This window comes from Dermacentor andersoni, chromosome 8 (genome assembly GCF_023375885.2).
Source record: "Dermacentor andersoni chromosome 8, qqDerAnde1_hic_scaffold, whole genome shotgun sequence".
NCBI classification, from domain to species: Eukaryota; Metazoa; Arthropoda; class Arachnida; order Ixodida; family Ixodidae; genus Dermacentor; species Dermacentor andersoni.
The window spans coordinates 93,753,930-93,781,820 of NC_092821.1; the positions used below are offsets into that span (position 1 = coordinate 93,753,930).

Genomic DNA, 27,891 nt, shown 5'->3' on the forward strand with positions numbered 1-27,891 from the left:
GAGACATTTTGCTGTCGCATCAGTCACCCGCGTGAAATTTATTGTCCATCGCCCTTTGTCTTCGTGAAAAAAAGACTTGAAATTTGATTAAGCGTTGTCTATTACCTTTTGAATTGGCTGAAGAAACCAGCTGTCAAACTGCCAATCAACAGCACTTTGCAATGGACCGCTTGTGCGTGGGCTAGCAAGGCTAAGTACGTTTCCTTCGATGGAACTTAATAAAGTCACAGTTTCGCCAAAAAGGCGAAGCATCGATTGCCACAGCAAAATAGTGGACATCTAGCTTTACGAAGCTTTATCGACGGTACAATCTTGTAAACAGAGGCATAATAACTAAATTAACACGCATGGTGCAACGCGCACAAGCAAATACGAACACATCTCATTCGATGACCCCGAAGATTCGCTGTCAAAATGCTGGAGTGAGGAACCGCACGCGGCAGCAGCAGCGAGCGAATTGACGTTCGTGCTGGGTCTTGCATCAACGCGAACTAAGCCGCGAAAACACTTCGCGCGGCCGGACTCTGTCCCCGTCGCAGATGGCTTTTAGGATACAGCGACCCGGGTGGGCGCGCATGGCAGCCCGGGCCACCCTCCCCCCGAACCGTTGAGCGCGACGGAAACCGGCGCGCTTCCTCCCCGCTTCCCTTGCTTGCGTGCGCGAGATTGAGCCGCGATCTCCGGCTCACTCTCGCATCTCATCCTCGCAGCTCACCCTTGCACGCTTTCACTCGCACATACAGCACACGGCGTTCGGCGACAATTTTATCGCCCTTGGACTTCGTACGGAACCTCACGGCGACGCCGACGGCGACGGCAGAAATGCGCCTGTAGTGTCCCTATAACTTCTATCGCAATAATAGAAGCGCCTGGCATGACGAAATGGACAGCAAGGACCGTGAAAAGATACTCCTCGTCACCATCGATGCTCTTGTGTAGCGCGTATGAATTCTACTTAGACGCAGGAGGCGAAGGAAGTTTCATGAAAAGTTGGCGTTCACATTCCATTCTGATAAGGGCAATATTGTGATTTGAATGCTTGACTTACATCCACTGCTCTATCATAACAAGTATGCTTATTCAGCTCTCGGCTATGTAGAAACCTTCAAGAGCAAAGTAAAATGCGTTGTTCGTCTAGTATCGAATTCAACCGAAGGATCATTCATCTCAAATGGCGAGAAGAAAGACCAATAAAGACAATTATGTATGCAAATGGTGCGAAAAAACACAATTTACCGTCGAAAGCAAACATGTGCGGACAATAAGTCAAGAAAGTACAACAGACTGAATACTACAAAAAGGAATAAAGACTAAACTTATGTTTATCAAGTTATCTGCGTGTTGTTGCCATTTTGCTGCGCCCGTATAGATAAACAAGCCAAGCAAGCCAATGTCTAGCAAACACTTCTTTATTCCTTTTGTGCTAAGACATCCGAAACATTGGGCTCCCAAAATCTGTGTGCATACTGAAGGAGTTTATATCTTCCTCCCTTTTGCCCTAAATACAGCGCATTTGATAGGCCAGACGTATCGTTTCCATTGGTGACGATGGAGTACGCACGACAAAACGTAGCGTATACATTGCAACTTGTTAGCGCCTCTACCATTCGCAGTGCACAATTTTGGCGCCGCACAGAGATCAATAGTCGCATACGTGCGCACAGACCGCGGTTACCCTCTTCCTCTTCATGGCCCCTACCGAGAAAAAAAAAACAGCTTCAGTGATTCTCTAGTTCGAATAAGTGAATTACTGCAAACGGCAGCTATGACCTCTGAACTGCTGGATATGTTTAGATAATGTCGCGTGACCATGAGAATATATAACCACGTGGTACTTAAGAACCGCTATAGAACGCTAAGAGGCTATTCCGCATTTCGAAGAAGCATGCAGTAGAAGAAGCGTGGTGTCCACCACGGTATCCATTGCAATCCGGGCATGCAAGACACGCCCGTATGGCGAGTCCTCCGTTAGGTGGCCTTTACTGAATATGCAATCCGATGGACTGTCATTGCTTTATAGTAAGCGTACGCCACTGTTAGAGTGAGACCAAATCAAGCGATGTCGGCGAGTAGTCATCAACGCACAGCGCCTGGCTGTGCACGACTGCATATACCGGCGGACGAGACGCGAGCGGCAGAAAACCGCCGGCAGGAAACGCAAACTACCGATTCTCTTCGGCAAAGCGGCCGTCGGTGTTCGGCGTTGAAAGCAGGAGATCATTGATTGTTGTAGCCTGATGTGTAAAGAGGAAGGGATGACGAGGCGTGGGATTGCGTGCGCGATTCGCATGGCCGTGTTTGAACTCGCGCGCCACTGACAAAAACACTATCCAGGTAGGAAGTGATCGCAAATAAAAACCGCTGGAGACATCCCTGTAAGGGACCGCGTTCAGCCTGTAATCCACCCAACTTCTACCCGTCTCAGTGCGCTCACCCAATCTCGATTATGCTGGGTCGGAGCGGTGACTTTAGACGACCTCACGGGATGGGGTCTCCAGTCGGCGTTGTGGGCCACCCGCGCGGCTGTTTACCCGTACCACGCGGTGCGTGGTATCAGATCTCTATCCGCTGACGGAGACATCGTAACAGTGAGCACAGCCTATATATCGCCACAAATGCGGCACGCGTCGTCTGTAGTGTGGTCCTTTCTGACAGCATTATATATAGTTTCGATTGCCCCCGAATAACTTTTTTTCTTTCAGAAAAATACTGTGGGCCAGTTCTCCAGAATTTTATATCTTTTTTCGCATCTGTCTCGACTCGCGGATAAAGCCGCTGAAAGCGCCATGCTTAGAAGAGAGAGCGATATTATCATCTTATTTTATGCCCGCTTTCTTTATAGGAATAAGACCTATATCCATATTCGGAGAGGTTTTATTCCTATAAAAAAAGCAGGCATAAAATACGATGATAATATCGCTCTCTCTTCTGAACGTGTCGGTTCCCTCGCCTGTCCATATTCGAGAATTTGCAGGCGCCAGTTTGAATCAGCTAGCGCAAGAAAGGGGTAATTGGATATCGCAGGGAGAAGCTTCCGTCCTGCAGTGGGCATAAAATAGATGATGATGATGATGAGGAGGACGTCCATATTCAATTACCCTTGCACTACGTCAGCCGACCGCATCCTATTCCTGGAAATTTTCTAATCTAATCAAACCACCTAATATTCTGCCGTCCTCGACTGAGTTTCTCTTTCCTAGCCGCCTGTTCTTTATTGTTTATCTCCTACTAGAATGTACGTTAAAGCCATTGCACCGCCGTCTTCCTGACTAATAACGTTATACGCCTATCGGTGGCGGTATAGCATATCGCATTGCGTGTTTATATATCTCAAGCTTTTGTTTCAGTGCCGTAGGTTCGTACACGTCGAACGGACAGATCTTCTGCGTTCCATTTTCCAGGAGATAGGTAAGCTGCCGATATCCTGGAAGATCTCGGTGCTGTTGCGATATCGGTGTTCTGGAAGATATGAAGCTCTCGTGATAGCCTCTAAATTTTAGTGCCGTAGGTACGTGCACGTCGAAAGCTGCCGATCTCCTTGAAGAGGAAGGAACTGAAAAAGGGTGAGCGCGTATGGCACGTATCACCTCTAAGGTCAGAAACCACGGCACTCAGCGCTGTCCTCGCCGAATGTTGGAGCGTGCGCGCTCTCCGGTTTTGACGTCTGTTGCGCGCTTCCCCCGAGGCCAGGTTTCTTTGCTTATTATCTTTCTATTCCGGGGATGTTTATGAGCCGCGGCGCCTTGGTCGGCTTTTGCGCATTCGCCGCGCAAGGAAGGCATCGTTTCGAGCGGACGCGCAGGGACCACGCGATGCGCGCCATCCGGTCGGCTTCCAAGGAACGCGTATAGACAAGTTTGCAAACGAAGCGGCACCACTATAGCGCGCTGAGGTAATGGCTTACATTCACGGAAGCTGTCCTTCTTGCAAGGGATGCATACGCGAACTTTCGCTTACGCCGGGACCCTGGAGGCGGATGAACAAGAGCAAGCATTTAACAAGTTCCCGTGTTTTGCGGTTTTTCTTTCGTTTCTTATTTCAATTTTTTAAATGTTACTTAGGATTGAGTGCGTGTCACTTTTTTGGGGTCCTCTAAGCCTGTTTAGATCATGTGTATGAGAGAGAGAGAGAGAGAGAGAGAGAGAACAAGAAGGTAAAAAAAGAAGAGAAAAAAAAGCATCAAACGAGATTTACCCTTCATACAACCGCCGCGTGACACATCTACAGCAGCGCTAATAATAATCGATTGTTTATCAATGGGGTTTGGGGACGCGGCACTGGCGCGCGTCTTGCGCAGCCTAATTATGTTTCAAGCCTCCAAAGTGTCCCCAAATATTTAGTTGCTATAGTTTCGGATGGTCTCGTCAGGTGCCGCTTCTTCGTATACTGTGTTCACCGTTCGTTTACCTCGCCACTGGGCAATGGTTTGCCAAACGACGACTCGCGGTTCGCTGGTGGCTCTTCAATCACGCAGCTGCACTCTGCCGTAAGATCTAAATAAACCCAGTGCTATGTTAGCTTTCGCCGAACTTACGCCGACTTTAGAAGCATGCGCATCTGTGGCTTCCGAAAACCACAGCACCGTCTCTCACGAGGGAGCGCAAATTGTAAAAGAAGCATCCAAAGCCAGTAGAATCATAAACGCCTGTGTTTTTCTGCGGCACAGGAACTGTAAGGCGAGCTCGGTTGTCTCTGTTTCAATATGGTCGCTCCGACAATCTCTGCACTGGACCATGATGTTAGTCTTTTAATGTCACAACTCTCTAAGCTGTTGAACACCGACAACGGAGGTCATGTACCCTCAGTCGATTCGCTATACCAGGACATTATGCTTCATCCCAGTAAATGCCAGGCGCCTGTGTATGTTGTCGGGAATGCCAAGCTCGCCCTGCCCCGTTGAAGGCAAAGCTCTCCACTGATATGCGGTCTGGCCGGTCGATTCGAGAGCTGACAGTTCAAGCGCTGATACAACAGACAGCATTGCACAATTTGCATGTTGCACGAATTATGCGACACAAAAGGTACTGCGAAGTGCTGCGTGAGCAGAGAACGTCGTGGTAGCGAAATCTTCCAAGTTTCGCATCACCGGAGGCCTTAGGCTCTCTGCACTCCGAAAATGCCGCATGTTTAAGGTGCGTGGTTCGCACCCTGTCGGCGCCGGCAGCGATCAAAGCTGCGGTTGTAAAAAACTGTTTTTTAGGTTACGTTGGTGGTCCTCTGCCGGCGTATGGTGGGGAGACACAAATTTCGGCTCAGAATGCATTTCTTAGAGCGCTTTATTCATTTTTCTTACTTTTACTTTCGTTTAACCGCTTTATATATATTGTTTTTTTGTCTTTGCCGAGATATCACATTATACTCACACGATGCAACGTGGTAGCGAATGAACGAGTGACGGGTTTCTAATTTGCGCTGCTTGCGCTGTCAAATCAAACCTGCTCGTCTTCAGTATCCGGAAGAAAAAATAAATAAATGGTTTCTATTCTGTAGCGGTACATTCTTCGCACCACGAGATACTTTAGCATTCGGCGCAATATATAAACCGGCAAACGCGACAGCCTTCAGCCCCTTCTTGCCGTCATTATGACGCTGTCAGGCCAGTGGGACACGCTCCGCGATCGCGCCGCACGTGCACTTGTAAATTCGGGTAGCCTGCGCGCGGTAGCTGCAATCTTACTCTAACGTTGCGCTACGTAAGCGGATCTCCTAACGGGCCGTCAAACTGCTGACAGGGTCGTCTTCTGAATTACCAGAGAGGAATTTTTACGAGCTACTTTCCTTCTTTTTTTATTCGTTTCATCGAGTTCACGCGTGCGTTGAGCCTGGCAAGAGAAAACAGAGCGGGCGCCACACCGATGTTCGCGGCGGCCGTGAATCACTCCGCAGAGCTAGTGCACCCTTTCGAGCTGGTCACGTGGCGTCCTCCCACGCCACACACGCACGAGCTGGCACACTCCCTCTTTCCCCCCGGCTGTATGATTTACGATCTCTAGGTAAACTTTCCCAGCGAGTCTTTTCCTCGTGCTTCTTTTTTTTTCGTTTCCTTCTGTTTGATTCCTTAGGTTAACCGGAGCTTTTGATTCGGCGCAGCAGCGTGGCTAAATTTGCCCGTGCTCATGTGTATTCGTAAGCACGGAAGGTCATACCTGTTTTCACAGTCGCCTCACCTGCACTCTGTAGAAAGCGGGAGACTGCTGCAGGTGCCCGTCGCATACGTGCCAGGTTCCAGTAGCATGTACGGCTTTGCAAACTTCTGAACATTCCATGTAATCCCCCAAAGAGTTGAAACCTTCATAAAGATTTATTTGGAGAGTCTCAGGAACCGCCATTGAGGTTCTCGGTCAAGTCTGTAGAAGGAGAGAGATTCTGGTTTTAATGCTGAAAATATTAGCGCAGCTGATTGTCTGGCATGACGTCTGTAGAATGCTTACGTGCGCGCGATGTAGTTCTGACTCTGTATTAATGGTTTTGTTTATATTAGTTGATGCGGATAGGTCGAGTTCGAAAAACCTCTGTTACCCCATTTCGCTGTTTTACAGCCGCACAAAATATGATAGTAAACTTAGCGATAATGATGATAAAGCTACCGCGACAACTATCTGCCTACTTAATGCAAGCAACCGGTTCCAAAGTTATGGACCGCAAATTAACCCTATAGGAAGAAGCTTGCTGGTGGCTTTTCTTTCTAGGAACAGCGTGTGTGATTCATACAGCTGAAACGAGAAGCCGATAAGAAATCAAAGCAGTCTGCATGAACGCTGTAGGCATTACTTATGTAAATTTTTAGAAGGGAAAGCCTCGTGCCTTAGATGAGAACAGAATTTCGTTTGTGCTTTTCTGAAACCGTCAGCCATGACTAGCTCTCTGCTTTCTAGGGCCGAGGTTTGTGCTGCCTGGTAAACTTGGAGGAGGTTTTTTTTTTTTTCGTGGTACTTCTCGGAACTTGATCGGCACCTGGCTGCGAGGCGCACGGCGTGCCTGCGCTTGAGGAGTTCGGTTTACTTATTCAGGCTAGCAACGCGCGCGCTTTAAAGGTGCGCACCTACTCACCAGCCGCTCTCTAAAGGTGCACCGCGCGCGTCGCGAGAAACGGAAACAAATACCGGACTGCCTGCCTTGCTTGCACGGTGAGCTGCAATGCACCCTCCGCATAATGTGTACCTGAGCACATGATCATTTACGTAGATGCGCGTCGCTGCGTCGCTCGCGCTCGGGACGATTGTTACGTGCACCTTGTGTTGTCATTTTCGTGCCAACCGCTAATAGTTAGCCACGAAACCCGCCTCCCTGAAAAACCCGCTCAATTTGTTTCTCTCTTTCTCTTTCTTTCTTCTCGCGGTGTCGTTCTGAGGCAGGGATGAAGCTGTCGCCCTATATATAGGATCGAGCCTCGTGTTGTTGCAGCCTGAATAAGTAAAGCTAACTCCTGGTGAACACCTACACCACACCCGTGGCACTTTCACACACACACACACACACGCACGCGCACGTGTACCTCCTTCCCTCCCCCCCTCCCCCACACTGGTGACGAGGGACTCGTTCTGGGCGAGGTCGCAATCTCGATTCTCGGCTGTAACTTCACGTTGCGGGTGATCCTGTTAACGTTGTGCAGAAGGTGGTGCGAGAGATCTTTCGGTGCTTTCCAGGAGCATCGCGCGGGAGCTAATTAACTGTCGCAAGGGAGTCACTGAACGTGCGCCGGAGCAATTGTCGGGGCTGCATAACCACTGGTCCCAGTTATTGAGTTGAAGTGGGATGAATAGAAGCACTTAATCAGTTCAGACTGGCAGAGTATTTTTTCAGAACTATATATACACTAATTACGCGGTAATAGGTCGATTAGTAGAAAAAAATATGAAGGTTGACTTTTGTTTTGTTTTTCTTTTTAATTATTCCATTATTTCCTTTAGCTGCGAAATCCCCGAGCCAGTAGGTCGATACGACGTCATACACTTCAGCGTAGTTCTTTTCTTCTTTTTTTTTTCTTGGTCGTATTGATTCAGTAAAAGTCCTTGAAACTTTCCAAGTTCGGTCTCTAGCTACTTTATAGGAGGCAATGTTGTCCGTCTTTACTGATAAAAACTACCTATGACCGTGCAGACGCCTTTAAAGGGACACTAAACTGAAAAATGATTCCTTTTGCATCAGTAAATTACAGTTCTACAACACCAAAAACACCACTTTTACAACGATAAGACGTTTGGTAAGCCAGAAAAAGCGCAAGAACGAAATACGGGTGGCGACGCCTACTTATGTTCCCGCACCTGGGGGCTGTGACGTCTTGGATTTTGATGGAATCTTCTAGGGCCTACTAATTAATATAGTGGTACAGATTGACTAGATTGTGTTCTAAAGGAACCAAATATTAAGCATGACATGTTTCGCGAACCTTTATTCCGCCAACGCGGCCCAAGTGCGAAAAAATACTTTGGAATCCCTGACGTCACGCTGACGTACCGGCACTGGGGTTTCGGCGCGAAATTCAAATACTGATACTTGGACCTTCATTTTCTCATCTAATAATCAAACTACTTTTTTTAATGACAGCCTGCAGGGTTCTCTAACAATGCTTCATTAGTCTAAACTGATTTATTGTCTCGCTTTAGTGTCCCTTTAAAATCTATGACGTCATGGCGAGGTTGGCATTGCGTCTTTTCTGGCTCACTAGCCTCCTCTCACTGTGGGGGAACTTAATTTTTTTCCTATTGCAAAACATGATTTACTTGTGCATCTCATTCTAGTGTTTAGTGTCCTTCTTAGGGAACGAAATGGTCTCAAGGGAATGAAAGACATATATGATAGCCACACTACAGATACGGTGTCCGTATAGCGTTCGCTTAGTGACGGAAGCACGACCGCGTCCTCATGACGTCACGTTCCCAAGCTCGCCGTTGCCTTAAAGTTTGCACCAAACGTCAGGGCGTGCCTACTTTTGTTTCAGGCTGTCGCAGACGTCACAGCTCTAAGCTGACGTTGCCTATTTGGATCTCCCGCTCGTATAGTTTTGCAGAACACATCTAGGCCACCTGTTTGCCTCAGGTACCTGTGGCCATCATCCATCACTCGCTCTTTTTTTTTCTTTTTTTTGTAGGGCAAACTTAAATGAGGGTAAATGTAAACGACTCACCCACGCGCCGTCAAGGGCACTTTCGGATCGCGAGTCGTGCATTAGCGCGCTCGCCAACGTCACGTGCGTTGTGCTGCTTGAATCGTCATTCTTTTAGTGACGGTTCATATTCGTCTTTACGACTAGCGTGGTCGTGACGATGGTTGCCGTGACGCACACGATTATCATGCAACACGTCATCTTACCCGAACGACATCGATCTTGTAAGAAAAATGTGAATTGGGGAGTTTGACGTCCCGAAACTTTACAGTGCGATGCCAGGGACGCAGAAGTGGAAGGCTCCGGATTAATTTTGACTGCCTGTGGATCCTTAGCGTGCACCCAGATCTAAGTACGCGAGCGTTTTTGCACTTCACCTTCATCGAAATTTAGTGTAGCCTCCGCGGTTATAAATCGAACTCGCTAACTGTTAATTTTGGGAATTATGGAGTTTTACGTGCCAGAACCTCGCCCTCATTACGAGGCACGCGCAGTGAGGGACTCCGGGATAATTTGCACCGCCTGAGGTTTTTTAACGTGTACCTAAATCTAAGTGCACGGATGCTGTCGCCCCCATCGAAATGCAGCCGCCGTAGCTGGGATTTGATCCCGCGACCTCGTGCTCAGCAGCCCAGCACTCGCTGATTCGTACTCAGCAACACAACACCGTTGGCACTCGGTCACCGTGGCTGACTTGTAGATGGTCAGCCTAACGAAGCGGCAGCTGTAGCCCATGCAGCTTCACTACTGTGACTATCAGCAGTGATTAACGGCGTAACATTATCTGCCAGCCTAATCTGTTTGTTTGTGACAAGGCTCGTTCACGCTGATAGCAGTGAGAGGAGGAACGAACATTCTCACTTGACTCAGTATACAACCTTCCGCAGTTAACAGCATTGGGAAAGCGCAGTCGAACGATAGCGCCGATAGCCGATGCTCGTGAAACCTAAAGTTATACGAAACTATTGCTCTTGGAACCCACTTCAGGTTCGCGCTCTCTCTATTCCGCGCCTTATCTGCTGCCCTTTTCTGCGTGTTTCTGTGTGAAGTTCAAGATGCACTCTTAATCTGGTTCCTCATAGGTGCCGCGGACAAAGTGGAACATATCTGGAAAAAAATTTCATCTTACTGAGTGGAATTCAAATGCGGAATGAGATTAAGCGTGTTCTGGAATGTGCAATCGTTGAACGAGGCTGCGCTGACGCGGAACGCATGCCGGCCCACTTACGTAACTCCGCAGCTTCTCTTCCAGCTGACCGGTTTTCTCTCTGTCCTTTCCCCGCCTGTATTGCAGTTCTCCTTCTTTCTTTCCATTTTTCCCAGAGAGCAAACAAGGTGCATAACAGCTGGCCTTACTGTTATAACTCGCCATGCTGTCTGCAAACACGTGCCTTGGTGCGAGTCGTCGCTTGCTCACTTTGTACTATGCTGTGTCGTAGGCCCGTCTGCGAAGCTGTCGAAGTGGCTGCAGCCTATATGAGAGAGATGTCAGTGAACCGCACGGCACCGTCGACAAAGCTGTCGCACTTGAAAAGAGAAATTGGTGCAGCGGAATCGTTTCGGCGAACCGACTGAAGATGCTCTGCCAGATATAGAAACACTCCCGTCAGTGTGGTGGCCAAAAAGTGGCAAGATTTGACTTCAGACTGTCGCGCGTAGAGATATGTACATATAGGTAGACCTAGGCAGGATTCATGAAGGAAGGTGGGTAAGTAGTGTGTATCTAGGGGGTAGTGGTGGGTGAGGGGTGGGAAGGGGGAATTCTGAGAAATTAGACTATGGTACAGGCTCCCGTGCTACGCTATATGCATACGTTGCTATATGTATACGTTGAACGACCGTGAACTTGGAACATGCTGAAGGTCGGGCAGTGCATCACCATACGGCCTTCACATTGATCACACTTGTAGATGCGGCATCGCCGCTGCGTGCGAAACGCGGGAGGTCTAACATGTTCACTACAAGAATAGCAGCTTCTTAATCATGTTCCAATGCCAGAATGCACCTTGGGTTCGTTTCCTTTCGCCCAGAAGCGCTAGAAGAAGAAGAAAAAAAAAATACCGTCAGACTTCAGCAAGCTCTCTGAGTGCCAGCTCATTTACTGCTACAGCGGGCGAGCGGTACTACAGCGGACACCATCATCTTCTCAAGGACAACTTCTATTCTTTGCGATGGCAACTTCGTCTATTGCCTGCGGTGGGCCCCGAAGTGCAAGCAACGACGAAATCTCTTTCAAAGTCTACGTGATGACATAAAGCTGCAAACATTGCCAAGTCCACGCAAATGTTGCACGATAACTCGAAGTATACGATAAAAAAAAAAAAAAAAAAAAAAGAAAGGAACGCAGTGGTTCACGCATCCGGCACCCAGCTGCGGTGTTGCCGCCGAGGCATGAGGTCGATCCCCTTTAGGGTGGGGGTGAGCTACGTATTGCTTTTCTTTTTCACCAAGCATTTATTCCACCCTTTTGCCCTCTTTCGTAGACAGCTGTTTGGTCGGATAAACTAAGCCGATCGCGGAGATAGTGTAGTCAAAGTTGGTGACTTGGTGGGCCGATCATGATGATATAGTGCACGATGTGATATCCTTGGAAGGGTTCTTAATGGCGGGCCGATCGCGCAGCTGGTGCAGCGTCAGAGTACCGACGTGCCTCGAAGCTTTAACCAATAGAGCTAACCCAGAAGTGTCCTTATCTGCATACCTCAGCAGGCTTGCCGGGAACCTAACCGATTAACTTTGGTCATCCTTCGACAGGTTTCTCCTTTTTACAGCAAATGTCTATAGTTCTACCTCCCAATGGGTTTGTCGTCTCCGTAGGCAAACACTCGGGAGGTGCGCGCCGCGTGCGCCGCTGGGTTCCTTGCAGCACCAGCAGATGGCGCTCGCCTCCGCGCATCCGCGGCAGCGGCGGCGCCGACCGTGCGGAAAAAGAAAACTAGAAAGCTCGCCTTCGCGCACAGCGTTCGCCGGAAGCGTTTCCTGGTAAAGATTGCGCTTGCATAAGCTGCAGTTGCCTGGAAGCGGTAACTGTAGCATACAAAACAGCGAGTGACGTAACGACACTTTCGTATGTTGAAGGAGAACCCGCCTAGCAATGCAGTTGTGTTGTGGCAGTGCTATGGGAAGGCCACATTTAGTAAGGACCCCTGAAGAGCAGCGTATGTACGAGGCGTGGCGAAAGCGTGAGTAAGTGAATTTCTCTTCTGTTTGGTCCATTCTTTGTAAAAACATGAAGTAGTGGCGCAAGCAAAGTCGCAGGCCGTTAAAACGACTTAATAAAATTATGGGATTTTACGTGCCAAATTCACGATCTCATTATGAGGCACACGGCAGTGGGGGAATCCGGAAATTTCGACCACCTGGGGTTCTTTAACGTGCACCTAAATCTAAGTACGCGGGTGTTTTCGCATTTCGCCCCCATCGAAATGCGGCCGCCGTGGCCGGGATTCGGTACCGCTACCTCGTGCTTAGCATCCCAACACCATAGCCACTAAGCAACCACGGCGGCTTTAAAACGACTTAGACTTATAAGTAGGTAAAGGGCATATGAATGTCCCTATATGAATAATTTCAAGCCACGTTGCAATGGGTAATCGCTCTAGTTGTCATTTGCAGCTTCGCTGTACAACCACCTTCACAGCGTTGATTGGAAAGCAATTCTAAAACTCTCCAATGTCATGACTACGACGACGGCGTCATGGCGACGACGGCGTAACGAAAATGGCGGGTGGATCGGCACAGAAAACCCTGTTTTGAGCTTTCAGCTGCTATTGCATTAAAATCCCTTGGTCCCCCGGCTAATTTTACATCATTGCGTGACTAGATTGTCGACAGAGGGGCCCGTGAGCGCATGGTTGCCAGCAGCGAGGAGTAGGCAGTGTCGGCCTTGCTCCGATGTTAAGCCCCACCGCTGCTGACAACGAAAAACAAGACGTAAAGCCATGCGAAGGAGGTCACAGCTGTGCGGGACCCCGTCTCTTTCTTTGGCCGAGGAGACCGGATCACTCAGAGAGCGCTAATTGAGGCGGAATTAATCCAAGCGGAGGGTTTTCGAGCTACCCGAGGCCTCCCGGTTGTCCGGAAATGGCACTTCGGAGGCGGTCTTCGACCTCGGGCGTCCGCACCGAGACACTTTGGATTAAGCCAATGAGAAATACGTATACGGGCGTGCCTGTGTCGCTACCAGGCGTATACCATACGAGGAAGCTATGAAGAGGAGATTACAACGTGCCGTCTGTATATCGAGTTAGCTATGGATTCGTTCGTTGGGGGTTCAGCGGCGGCTTACGGTGTTCTGCCGCTGAGCACGAGGTAGCGGGTTCGATACGCGACGACGGTGGCCGCGTTCCGATTGCGAGGGCGTACGGAAACGCTTCGTGTGCTCTGCTTGGGGTGCGCACACACAAGATGCACAGATGGTCACAATGAATACGGAGTGCTCCATTGAGGTGTCTTTTAAAACCCAAACGCTGCTTTGGAACGTTGAGCCCCAGAATTAATAATAATAATAATAATAATAATAATAATAATAATAATAATAATAATAATAATAATAATAATAATAATAATAATAATAATAATAATAATAATAGTAATAATAGATTTTATATCTATCGCAACACATTGTCACGTGGGAAAAGCGATTAAAAGAGACTACGCGTCTGCCACTTTCATTACAGAATATTATACCGAACTCATTATTCACATGGTATAATGATTTGTGAATGAAATCAGGAATCACTCAATCCGATCATTGAAAGGTGAACTCGCGTTTTCGTCTATGAATACTATGCATTTCTAACTTTTCTGACGTGGTATAGGGTCTACTGTACAGAAAGATAGTATGTGACACGCATGTAAGCCAACTTGATTCACATAATAATGATCAGTTGTTTTATCCACGATGGCGGTGATAAGAAATGTTTTTGTAGCCATGCATGCGTTTCCCTTTCTTTCAGCTGGTAGCTTTCTCTGGAAGCCTTCAGCACGTACAAAAACTGAAAGAGAGAAAGAGAGAGAGCAGCTTTATTTACAACGGCTCTTCTTCCGGACCGTCAGGGCTGGTATTACGCTGCCATCCTTGGGGCATGCTTTGGAGTTGAGAAATTTCCTGCATATACGTAGTGCGCTGCAAGCGGACGTGTAAAACATACAGCTATAAATTTCCAGGGAACTGCGTGCGAGCCTTCTGAGAATAACAAAACTAACCCTACATTGTGTCCCTTCAAGAGTAGTTTTACCAGTGGTAGTTGCACTATTAATGGCCACACTTAGAGTATACGTCAAAATTCATACAAGCAGCTTGTGCTCACTTCAACCCGTATCACACAAACTTGCTTGTTGAAGAGTTAACACAAGAGCGAAGTTGCTCTTTTTGAAACCCAGATGGCTTCACAATGCCGGCATCGCAATTTCTTTAAGTTCAGAAATATCATTTTCGACTCGGTCTCGCGTTTGGAGATCGTACGCACATGTGGTTAGCGCTAGAGTCTCGGCGCAGGGCCGTAAGCTGGCGCAGCAATGGGAGGCACCACTACTCCGCTGACATGCTTTCGCGGTTCCACCCCTTTCCGCGTTAGTGATAAAAAAAAAAACAATCTCCTCGGCAAGTTTAACATAAGGTGCTTTCGTGAATGGTCTTGCAAGACTTGACGCCTCTTAGAGTGCGGTGTCGGCGCAAAGCGCTCTCCGAACGGACATCTCAGCGCGGTTACTCGCGGGACCACGTTGCGTGTTCGACACCGCCAGGGCGTCGACGAAACACGTCGGCGCCCCGAAGCTGTGGGTGGCGTGCGTGACGACCAGACTTCAGTGCAGAGCAGCGGCACCGCGTTTCTTTCTTTCTCTCTCTCTCTTCCTGTATTTTTTTTTCTTTTTCCGCCTCGTTCTGGACGGCGGAGGCGGTACAACCCTTGAGTAAAGAGAGAGAGGAGAAGAAAGGTCGCGTTCGCCTGCCATTTCTGCGTTGCCGGGCGAGCAGTGTTAAGGAGATAAGAGGGGCGGCGGCCTCTCACCTCAAGCCGGCGGCCGGAAAGTGCGCGTGGAAAGGTCTTCACGCGCACCCGACGCTATCGCGCCCGGGCGTAGCGGCGTGGCCCGGGCCGTGCAGCAGCCGAAGGCGGCCGAACAAGTGGAAGGCGTCATCGCTTCGCCCCACGTCGCGACCGCCGCCGTACGCGGCGGAGGAGGGAGGTTTGTTTGCTGTCTTTTGCACCCACGTTCTCCTCGTTCTCTTCCTCCCGGCTTCTTCCCCCTCGCCCCCCTGGCCCCCGCCACGGCGGCAGATCTATTCGCAAACGTGCGCCTTTTGAGAAACGCGAAAAGAGGCGAGAGTGGAAGAGGGGAGAAGCGGCGGAGATGGAGACAAGTCTTTCCGAAAGTCTTTCCCCCTCGAAGGACAAGGTTGCTCGCCGGCTCCGTCCAGACCACCGGCCGTCTGGCCTCTGCTTCGACGGCTGCCTGTTCTCAAAGTACGGTCGTACGTCGCAGCGCGCGAACGTGCTTCTCGCCGGCTGCCAAGCCGCTACCGTCCCGTCCAGATCAACCGGCGAGCGAAGAAACGAGGAGGAAATTGCGCGGGAAGATCGAGTTTAGCGTGCGCGACTTATCGTCTGCGTGTGTGGGTGAGCGTTCCGCTACGCCATTCTGGGCCACGGCAACGGTGGCGACAGCGTTGTCAGCGCGCCTTCGCGGTTCTTGTTTCCGAGTGCCTGTTTTTCGGAAAGTGCTCGCAGGCGACGCAAGTGTGTATCTTCTAGGCGCCCTGCCGTTTCTGTGTGTGTGTGTGCACGCGCGATGACATCTGGAAGAAAGGTCGCCCCTCGGATGATGACATGATTGATGCTGCGCGGAGCACTGACTGCAGCCAAAAGAGGAGGGGCTTCTGCTGCTTCGCCGTCGGTTGCTTCTCGACGAAGTCGTCGTTTCGAGCAGACTCGCAAGCACGCAGGAGCCTAAGCGAGCCGCTGCATTTGCATTCGGCCCACTGTGCAACTCACTCGACCGCTGATGCTGCGTCGATTCCCGCCTACACGTTGTCCTGGATGTTCAAAGACTACGTCGCGGTGTCGAATTTGTAGTGCCAGACTCCCGTAATACTGCCAAGACCGCGTGTCGCCGTGTGGATTACGCGAAAGGTTCACTTCAAAGACGGGTTGGATTCAAGACCTGCTTCAAGATGTGTTCGAGCACACCCTTTACTACCTCAAGCGCTGTGAATCATTCATGCTGTCTAGTGCGCCTCTACTCCAGGTGACAACTGATGGTACGTCTCGACATGTCGCCGGCACGTCCCTTGAGTCGAGAACATTTTACTGAATGCTGACGCTTCGTTGTATTTGTTATGTCTTGTTCACGTGGCACGAGTGTCGGGCTGTGGATGCAACGCTCAGAGTGTACGTTAACGCGTGAGTGTGGGAGCCGTTTAACGTCACCGCTCTTGGTTATTTATTCAGCGTCTTGTTTTCTTGCCTCGTCACCAAAGACATATGTTTGCGTTCTCCATGTTCTCTGCAGCTTAGAGTTTTCGATTATGTTGCCATCAATTATTCTGGAAGAGTTCGCTAGACTACGAGCCCGCCATTTCTGAGCAACCTCCCTCTGTTGCACAGAGAGGAGTGACTGCAGATATCGTGCAAAACGTCAAACAATGCCATGCCAAGCTGGACTCAAACAACGGTGCCAAATAACTAATGGACCAAATAACTAACGCGAGCGTGCTACCAAAGTAACCTGTGATACCTTCTCTAAGCACTGCCCCCGTGCTCGTGTTGTGTAGTTTAGAACTAGCACTTGCGTACGCGAAATTGCTAGAAAGACGTCTTCTGAACGCCCTCATAGGATGTGCCTGTGAAAACGACCGGAATCCTGCAAGAAGCGTCAACCACGTTCTGTTACTTTAATCGCGCACGAAAAGAGCAACCCTCATTCTCAATTAAACTTTCTCGAAAGGCTGCTCGACCACTCGCAAACGCACAGAAAGTTGCGTGCAGCTCCAAAGAGGAATCCTCGCATTTTGAAGATCGGATACCACCATCCCAACACCACCATGATGGACAAAGCGTTCAGGCGTCGCAAGTCCGGCCCACCTTGCGTCTCCTACCCGCTGTGGCCCGTGGGCAAGGGTCCCGTGCGAATCATAGTGGACGCCCCGACGCAGGCGTCCAAGCGAGCGTCCCGCTGGGCCCGGCGTGGATCCGAGGCCTCTGTCGTCGTGCTCAACAAGGTGGTCCGCAGGGGCAAGGCCTTCTGCCGAAGCCTGACGCCCGAGCCGCGTCTGTCGGGGAGCGAGAGCCCCGAGCCCGAACCGTGGCACGGCTCGGCGTTTAGCTACGCGCCCGGCCACAGGGCCAAGTCACTCTCGCCGGCCAAACGTGTGTCTAATGGCAACGGCCTGGTCAACGGGTCCAGCGACCACTCCCTCGGATCCACCGACGACGAACTGGACGAGCAGCCGTCGCCTCCTTACCGTGAGTTGACAGTTTACGTTTGCGACTGGCGTTTGGGGTCTGTTAGACGACGAACCGAAGTCGACTATACCGCTGTTGACATTGGGAGAAATATGTTTAACAGGTCTACGCTTGGAACAGGGGACCTGCGGTCTCTTGAGCTAATAGAATGCATGCGGAGGTTTGGGCAGTGTATTGTGTGCTTGTATGGCGCGCGGCATAGACGGAACAACGAGATTAGGAAATTAGGTTGTACTTGGAGGACATGTGTGTCCGGGCATGGCCGAGCATTGTTTCAGTCCGGCAGTGGCTAAATGCGGAAATAATGGGAGAACTTTGTTAACGATCATTTTTCATGCACTGGACTTCGTTACGCTGGCATCGATAATGTGGATTTGGTGGGACGTTCTGTTAAAAAATGCGATGACAAGTCGGTCAGTGCTGCTATAGTAATGTGGTATCTATCACGAATATTTCCGGTTTACGCAGGCGTTACTAAAGGGGTCATATGACGTTTGGTGTAACTTTCTGACTTTTCGGCTCGATTGACACGAACGGCCATTAATCGTGAACCTGCGTGACCATATCGCCTTCGCGAGTCAAGGGCGTAACTCGTACACGCTCCGTGCAGAGCTACACAAATTTTCAAGAGCGATTTATGTCACATACGTAATCAGTACTTTACTGAACACGTTGCTGCATAGATTTCTCAATCTCGAATAAATTAGCAATAGTGTTCAAGCTTCTTGAATACTTGTTTCTCTCGGCCTGCCATTTCTTTTTCTTTTTATCTATAGTTAATCTTTTAAATCTAATTGTTGTGGTGCAACGCAATCGTCGTTGATCAAAAGGTTTCGGAGAGAGAGATGAAAATCACTCAGAAACTCCTCTGGGAGTTTTATAAGTGTGCGTAAGCATTGTGCCACTTGTTCATCTCCACGCAGCCAAGTGATTAAAAACGTTATGAAACGTCAGCCGGCCAGTACAAACGACAGCGCTGCGGCGACGCGAACTAGTGCGGACGGCGCCGCTATAGGAGCATTGATGACGGAAGGAAACTACTGCAGGTGGCGGCGCCAGTATCGCTGATGTCGTTCCTATCATTATAATCGTTATCGCTGTTTAGCGCCTTATCCATCCGCGTCGAACAGTTATGAATCGTGACCAAACGTACACGGTCGGGGGCGCCGCCGCGCCCACCGTGCCTTGAAAGCGATCTGTGATGCCGATGAAGAGTGCCGACAGCTGATAGCTTCGTGCGCTGTGTTCTCGCCGCTTAGTTTTCATTGAAGAGAGACTCACGGGCCCGTATCTTGAAAGCGGTCTGCGAAAGTGGCAGCGTGCGGCGTGTGCTGAGAGCTCCGTGAGCGCTTTGGTCTCACCACTTCGTTGGCGTTGAAGCGAGAGGCAGTAGGAAGGTGAATTGGTTCTCTGCTGAGGGCGCCATCTTGAAAGCGGTCGTCTTACGGGACGGACGGAAGGACGAACAGTTTCCTCGTTTGGCAAGCGTAGAAACGCTTATGCATTTAAAGGAAAGAAAGAAAGCTAGGCGAGCAGTTCGAGCTTGCGTCCACTTGCTACGACTGATCGGGTAAAATGTTCCAAGAGGCGTAGGAGGAAGTAAAGAGAGAAGGCAGGGATGTTGACCAGAAATGCGTCTGGTTGGCTACCCTGCTCTGGGGGACGGGAGAGAGTGAATAGAAAGATGAGTTAGACGGAGGGGAAGGGGAGGAAAGCCGCGGTGAGCTCGCGCACGCATATGCGGAGGGCCTGAGATCCTAAACGTGAACATTTAGGCAGGGATCTCCCCGGTTGGGAACAACTGTCCCTTCCCGCCGTGCACTCCCAAGGGCTGCGAAAAGTCTCGGCGCGCCTGTCAAAAGAACTTAAAAAAAAAAAAAAACCTGTAAGCATTGCTACGCCTCACGCCATTTCACTCCTGAAGCAGCTGCTCTCGCTCCGCAACGTCGGGTTTTAAAATGAATTTCGGTTGCAGTTTCTTTCTTCTCTAATACAATACATCTTGAGCGCGGCATTACGAAAGCGACTGATTAGAGTGACGAGACGTGAAACTGTTTCAATGTGAGCAGTTGACAACACAGCCAAACAATTACGGATTTCCTGGGAGAACACTGAATGCACCGCACAAATCTACTTAACCAAGCAAGTCTTAACCTAACTTAACCAAGTCCTGAGAAACGTAGTCGGTAAAGCGCGTTTTAGGCATCCCGCAGAGCAATAACTGAGAAGTACAGAGCCGCGTTGACGTGCCTACTCCGGCAACTACGCGTGCAATGTCGAAATTCAACCTGCAGCGCAAGAGATGCTAGAAAGCGCGCGGCCTTATACAATGGTTGCCACTTTGCGTGCAAACTTCGCTGAAAGCCTCGAAGGGTCACGGGAGCCAAAGTTATACCTCTAAATGTCAACGTGCTATTTTGGGCAACGAGTGTATACACGTTGAACCATTGCATTTCGATTTGACTATCAGAAAATGTCATCCTCTATATTTGTTTAATTATTTATTTTTGCTTGAGACAAGCAGCGCGGAAAAGAATAAGAACACTACAAGACAGGCAAGCTTCTTGGCGGGCCATCTGCCATCGTAGCCTATAGGGCTGCGGCGTGACCCTGCTAAGCTCGAGTTTGTGGGTTCGATCCTGGCCAGGGCAGTCGCGTTTCGATAGGAGCGAAATGCGAAACCCATCCGTGTACCTATTTATATTTAGGTCCGCGTTAAAAAACTCCGGGTGGTCAAAATTATTCCCGAGTCCCCTCTAAGGTGTGCCTCATAACGAGATCGTTGTTCGGGTACTTCAAAAACCGCAGAATTTAATTTTGCTTGCCGTACCATATACTTTTTTCAGAGATGCGTCCGTCTTTCTTTCCTTCGCATGAAGCATTATTTTTTTTTCGGGCTGCTTACCTCAATAGTGGAATGCCAACTCGCTCTGCGAAGCATCTTCTTTGGTCGTTTCGCACACGCGCATGTTCTGCGCATTAAAACGAAAAGCTAATGCGTCTCGCCAAATATGAGCACGCGCTGCTCGCACTCGATTGCGTTTCCCCCGTGCTGAATCGTCCTTGACTCTACAACGCTATTCAAGCTCGCGCTTTTGCTAGCGTTGTGTGCCATGCCTGTCGGCAGAGACGTAATGACGCCTGTGCACGAACGATCGAACGGAATAACTTTCGCGACGCGCGCACATGGCGAAGTTTCTCACGAGCTCGCCCCGCTTCCATAAATAAATGAGAAAAAAAAAGGTGCGGTTTCCGATTCACAACATCGCTAGTTTTGCACTTCTTTTGCTATTATACATCTGCGTATTTCGTTACCTCATGACAGTAAGGATACAGATATGGTTCACTCTGCTCGAGGGGAACACCCAAGCGACAATAGATGCATTTTAATTGCAACATTGCTTCGACTGTGCCGAGGAAACATGGCCGATATTGTGCATTAGGTAAAGTTTATGCTTATGAAAAGTAATCCACAGCCCTTTAGCGCATATCTCGCTGCAATCGATGGCTTAATGCTAATTAGGCGTTCTGTTTAACAGAGGGCTGAATTATGTATGTCTCCTGCCGTCTGGCCCCTTCACATATGGACTGCAGCATATAATGCCCGTACTCGTATTGTCGATCACCCTAAAGTCTGTTATCATATACAACATGAAACCTCGTTGCATATTGCCACGATTTCTGTAGTATTTCTGTCGTTATTCTGTTCTTTATCGTCGTATTTCTCTATATACAGAGCGAGGTACACAATACAGAGGGTGATTTCTCCCCCCTTTTCTTTATCTTCGTCGTCGGCCCTATACTCGATAGCGTTATTCCCAGGCCTTACATCGGAGCCGGGGAGGAGGGAAGGAGGGGGGGCGTGCCCCGTTTGTCTCGCTCATCTCTCCTCTGGCATGCACTTACATGCATGACCAGCAAGACAACGATCTCGGTGCACATCGTATTGCGGAATTTCTAGTCCGTTGTATTACTGGGGACCGATGACGCGCGCGATTAAGTCGCCAGCCGATGGGTTTTTCCTCTTCACATTCGGCGCATTCCTCCCGCCGCCCGAGGCTACGGGGAGCAAAACCAGGAGGATGCAACTCGAGAAAACGAGAATACCTTCGCAACAAAGAAAGAAAGAGAAAAACACGAAGCGAGAATAGAAAAGCTAAAGAAAGGGGGCACTGGAATGTGCCGTTATTCGAATTCAGTGTCCTCTTCTTTCCCTACTGCTAAGCTTTCTCTCTCTTTTTTTTTTTCGTTCTTCTTTTGTGTCGCGGTTGCTCTCACGCTGCTGACAGCACTGGCGAGCCGATCGGTATATGCTCGCTTCTCTTATTATTCAAACACCATTTTTTTTTTTTTTTTTTAGCCCTCAGAATAGCGCGACGTGCAGTCGCCTCCGGCGCCCGACTGTCGGTCGTCGCCGCCCCGGACGAACGAAGGAAAAAAGGAATCTACGGTCATCGTGAATTCACGACGCGACGCCTAGCTAGCTATAAATGCGGGGGGAACGGGGAGGAGGGTTGGATGTGCAGCCTCGGTTCCGCGTGGAACCAACCGCTTAACCAGCGCGCGCTGTACGTGGAGTGGGCTGCCTGCCTGAACGGTGGCATCTGTCCCCACGGGATTCTCGCGGTCCCGCGCGCCGCGTGCGCGCTCGAGGGGGAGCGCGTGACCGGATTTTGAGAAGAGCGCCTCCGCCGACGGCACTGTGCCGAAACCACTTGTGCGCGGCATAGTTCGCGTGCTGTTCCGGCCTTGCATTTGAATGAGTTCCCTGCGCATCTGTTTAAGGAGAGGCCATATATATATATATATATATATATATATATATATGCCCTGCGGCTTATCGCTGCCGCTGTAGTCGTCGAATCCGGAAGTCATCTCGTCGTTCGCTGGGATTTTAAACCGCTGTTAGCGCTTGTCGATCTGTTAACTGCATATCACTTTTTACACGTTCCTGCAACGCTCTCTCTTGTTCTTTCCGCCCCATCTCTCTCTCTCCCTCTCTCTTTTGTCATCGGTGGTTCTGCTGCCGATTTAGTCGCTGTGAACGGCTTGACTGGTAACGAACCCGCAACCTTCGCTTGACGTGTCGGATGCTCTACCAATTGGGCTACGGCGGTGCCCGTACTGCATCCCGCCCCCCCCCCCCCCCCCTTCCATCCACCTTTTCGGGTATTTTTGTGCAGGTGTAGCAAACATCGTTCTGGGACTCACGACCGTGGAGTGTAACATTCCGGAAACGGCAGGCGTCACGTAGCAGTGAATTTGGGAGCAGGAAACTGGCCAATAAAGACATCGTATATATGCTATCTCCAGGCATACAAGACTGCCAGCGTCCGCGGCGGGATGACTAGCGTCGAAAGCTTTGCTGTATATATAAATGATTTTTCCGCGCTGGAACTCTATAGCAGTCATCAGTGAGCGTGGTTCTGAGCTGGACGTTTTCGAGAATGGCTGTTTCGAAACGAACGAAACCTTCTCTCTCGTATTGTCAGAGTGAGCGCTAGGACCCACGCGACTGGCGAGTGAACGAACGTCACTCCCGTTAAACGACGTCGACCATTTCCCTTCTTTTTTTTTTTTTTCGTATGACGTCCCGAGAATTACGCGTTGGCACCGGCAAGAAATTTCTCCCTTATTTTTTTCTTCGCTCGTGCAAGCTGTGGAATCCGAGCCTGCGGGATAAGATACGGCGCGTACGCCCGTTCTCCAAGCGCGGGGCACGGGGTGAGGGCAAAGTGAGGATTTGGTTTCCGAGCATAGCTTTTCCCACGAGCCGCACGCAGTGGTTCACGGGAAAATTTTCGTTGCTGCAGGCTGTGGGAAATCACTCTACGCGGCGGTCTTTCGACGAAATGGCGTTGCGGCACGCGTAGCCCCCGAGAAAGGTGCGCCGTTGCGATCTCCGAGGCCAAGCTGCACGCGCACTTTCCTTCTAAAATTACTACAAGAAAGTCACGTGACTCTGTGATCATTCGGCTGCCATGGGAATTTGTGTAATGTTCGTGTTTGTGGCTTCAGACGTTGCCGTGGCTTTTTATTCGTCGCGCTTTGTATTTCGAAATTTCCGAGAAGTCCTAACTTCTTTTCTCAACAACCAAAGGCAGTCAGTACACCTGCGAACGCATAATCCCTGCAAATTGTTGCACTTACGACGCAATATATTGTTGAGAATGATCCATTTGTAGTGTGACAAAGTCGTTCGAAGCCGTAAGGATGAAGTTTAGGCAATTTCGCATACTTACCCACAGTTCCCGTACCGGCTGAACTTGCAGCCCACGTAGACACTGGCGCCAAATTTCCCTCTAGCGATTATTTTACGAAACGCTGTGGCTACACGCAAAGAGCCAAGAAGTCATCTTGATAGTACACGGGTGTCCATGTCTTCCACAGAATGGAATCTTAACGGGGACGCCCCGTCCCGGTTAAGATTCCGTTAAGATCTCAGGAGGGAACTACAGCGCCGCCCTGTTGCGACAGTGGCACAGATCTGGCGCTATGCCAAAGCAGGAAATACCGGCACACGCTAAGCAGAATTTGTATTAATGGAATAGCGGCACGCATAAATCAACTGGGTGATAGAGCGGCAATCTTGGTTCCGGCATGCGCGTATATCCTTGCAATTCATCTTACTTTTCTTGTGCGCAATATGAAAGAAAAATGCATCTGACCCGGAACCCACCGGTGTAATATACTTTTCCCTTCGGCTGCCTCGGTGCCGGCGTTAATCGTGTCGTCAGAATGGCTCTGTGGGGGTGGTCTGCGGAGGTTTGGTTCGCTACACGTCAGCCATGTCAACTGCAGATACCGAAAGTCTGTCAGATGAAGAGAGTAGAAAAGGCACCGCTAGTCGCTGCTGGTTGCTGCTAGTTGCTAGCGAGGTTAACCAGACTTTTTCCCACTTTCCGTCGCTACGCGTGGAGAGGGGCGTGATAGGGAGAAAGAGAGATCGAGAGAGAGAGAAGGTAGGATTTTTAGATCGTCTACGTGCGAGTGTGTTGCTTTCAGAAAATGGAGAAGAGCTTTTGTGCGTATGTGGGCCGATGAGCGATGAAGCCAGGTTCTCGGAAACTTTAGATTTTCGGTCTTGCGCAATGTGAACCACGTTTCCAGGGATAGAAAAGGACGGTGCGCCAAGGAGAAGTGCGTGGGACTAGCCCCGTACACAAGAGTTTGGTTCCACTTCATTTACGTGCAGCTGAGTTCCATTCTGCATTTACAACATGCCCTCGAGGGTCAATAATTAAGTCGATTAGTAAGAAATTTGGTAATTAATCACTATGTTGGTGGCCATCACGAAAAACCTTACGTCCGCCGCTGTTATGGAGGGCGGTCAGTCAAAAATTATCACTGTTTATTCCCCCCCCCCCCTATTTCCTCTATTATTTGTAGTAACCTGGAGAAGTCCCCACGCAAACATCTTTATTACAAGCGAAATTCCTTACAAACATCGTTGCAGAACTCCTTTTACCTCTCTACTGAATTGGTCTCGATTTCAGTGGACTTTCTCTTCAGGTACAACGGAATGCCATGCATAACTTTTCCAAGGGAATTTACATATATATCGCGCCGGCTAGTGACGAATTATAACCATAAAAAGGCCCGTCCGTTGTCCACCACTAATTCCTTTGGGCGTAATGCAAGCTGAACAGATTCAAAGAAGGACTAGTGGCGGACCCCGGACAGCTTGGTCTTCTAAATTCTATAAAAAGGACACGTAATGGGCTCTCGTTTCTTGATTGACAGACAAGATGGGCAGGTGTTTTGTACAATCTACCAAAGACTTCGTATTGCGGAGTGTGCAGGAAAATATGACCGCTTGCAAAGCGGCCGAAGCATAATCCGCTGGCTAAACGAAGGCCGTTCGAGGGCCTTGGGTTCTAATTGATTAGCGGGGAGAAAATGTGAGGAATTTTGTTGCGCAGCGGGGCGAGAAAACAAGATAAGCAACACGAGCGTTTGGCGCCTCGCACCAGTGTTGAAAACAACGTCGCGGCACGTTCCGTATACAGGTATTCCGCCGAGCGCCCTTCTGACAGCACTCATAAATAACTGATTTATAGAGCGATTGGGGGCCCGGCGCAGATATGGCTGGCGCCAGCGTCGAGAGAAGAAAAGCGAGGCTTATGGCCTTTCGAACGTGACTGGCTTTGCGCATCATTTTTCTTGTCAGAAAAAAAAAAAATTTTTGATGCGATCCTGATTACTTCAGATAGCGGAACCAGTATGTCCTTTTTAAATGAGTTAACAGTCGTGCAAGGAAGAAGGAAAGGAAAAAGAGAAAGAAACACGCCCAGGGAAGGAGGCAAGAACGACAGTGTGAGACGGCACTGAGCCCTCCCATGTAACATTCGACACGAGCGACGATATCCTTCTCAGTGTGTGTTCCTCTGTGCGGGTTTGTTGCGCTATTGTTTATTATGAACCAGTAGCAACTTGCCCCGTTTACCATTCTTGCTTTGTATATATATATATGAGTTGCATCGACTTGTAGACGTGTATCACGGAAGCTTCAGCTTCAGGTGCCTTAGATGAACGCGCCCAGAATCTTTATAGCTTCTTGTTCTTTTTTTTTTTTTTTTTTCCCCACGCCGAGGCATCGCGATCGCTGTAATCCGTGCAACCGGCAGCCCGTTTTCATATTTGGCGAAGCGCTGGCGTATTCTCGCCGAAAACTGCTTTTCTTCCATGAGTCAAGCAGTGGGACAGATGGACGGTGGCTCGAACAAAGGACGGTAAATATAGTCGTTTTATACAAGAACCACTTGCAGCGGTGCACCCAGCGGCGGGTATTTAATTCACTCGCCACGTTCCCGAGACATGTGCCTGTCCGGGCCGTGTGCCACACATCGGCTACCGCATGCGCTCGAAGGGCCACACTCCGTGCCGGCGTTTATTACCCTGCGTTGCAGTGAAAGCAACGGGTTGCATCTGTCGATGAGGAACTATGCAAGAGGGAGAAAATGCTCGCTCGTTGTCCACAGCTAATCCCTTCGGGGATAACTTCTTGAGGAAAACTTGAGGATAACTTCGGGCGTGACGCTCCCTGAATCAAGCATTCATTAGCGGCTCACTATGGGCAAGCTCCTCTCCTTTTTTCGCAATACACGGCTGCTTACCCTTCTTGATTGGTTGACTTGATTCGTGTCTCGCGTTGTACTGCGTGAAGCCGGTGGTAGAACGTACCGAACGAGCGGCGGGATCGACTCAGTGATTGATTGAGCATCGCCTTTGAGACGAGGTGATGGATAGTACTTCCTAACACAGTATTTATTGCTACGTTTATTCTCTCGGCCCTTGGGATCCGTAGTTCGTGTTGAACAAACCATTCGATTTGAAGCCGTAAGGAACATTCATTTCCTTGTGTGTGCTTTCCGCCTGTATATGCCGCGCCCCCAATTCTCCAACCGTATTTTAATATATATATATATATATATATATATATATGGACAATTGCGTCCTCATTTTGCCTACATCTTCGTGACGCCGGGTACAATACCGCTCGTACCGGCGAGCTCTGCTCGGCTCGTCTCAGCGAACGAAAACGCATCGCAGCTACTTGTTCTCGCAACACGCACGGTGGCGACTTCTCAAAACACAGTAAACAGTCGGCGATGATGCAATATAGATATAGCTGTTCGTTCTATTACCAACCTCAGGCTGTGTAACGGGCCATGTCTCTACTCGTTTCTCCGTGCCTTCGCTCGTTATCGGGAAGAGCTATAACGGTGCTCGGTACGCCTGCCAAAGAAATTAGGCGCATCTGCGGGGAAACAGCGGCGCAAACAAGTTCGAAACCTCCGTGGCGCGGGAAACAAAAAAAAAGCCCGGTTGCTTGAGAGGGCAATCGTAAACAGAGCGAGACATTCAAGGGCAGCGAGCCCGCTTGTGCTGGCGCCGTGTGAGTTGGTTTCATTTAAGGAGGCGTGACGTCGAAGTTGTTCGGAATTCGTGGTCGGCCGCCCCCTGCCTAAATGATCCGGACGCGCGCCGAGCATTAAGCGGTCGCCGCTCGCGCGTACGGAGGGAAAACATCGCGGACGTGATTGAGAGCCAGGATCGTCTTGTTTCACAAGTTCAACGTGCCGAGGGTGCAAAAAAAAAAAAGAAGAATTCAGGCACGTAAACACACAGCCCACTCGCGACCGAGCGCCAGGTGTAGCTGTTTCACTTTATCGGGCGGTGTTACCTAATGTGGCGACACTGGCGCGGAAACTCTGCGGCATGCATCGTGTTATTCGCACGACCGCGCATGCGGCGGTTTTACTTTTTCCGAAGGACTGCCGCTTAACCCTACACGCGTACATTGGCCAGCAACCC

The 27,891-nt window shown here is 49.7% G+C and overlaps 1 protein-coding gene across 4 annotated transcripts in view; it reads left to right on the forward strand.

Moving 5' to 3' along the window:
- Positions 1-27,891, forward strand: part of wake (ankyrin repeat and fibronectin type III domain containing protein wide awake) — a 284,968-nt gene that overhangs the window by 200,759 nt on the left and 56,318 nt on the right. For 2 of the 4 annotated variants that reach the window (XM_050176934.3, XM_050176935.3), the window contains exon 1: positions 14,148-17,574. The exons of the other annotated variants lie outside the window; for them this stretch is intronic. In XM_050176934.3, coding sequence (XP_050032891.1) covers positions 17,154-17,574 — 421 coding nt within the window. In that variant the 5' untranslated portion in view covers positions 14,148-17,153. Of the gene's footprint in view, positions 1-14,147; positions 17,575-27,891 lie in introns of those variants that run through there. 4 annotated transcript variants of the gene reach the window in all.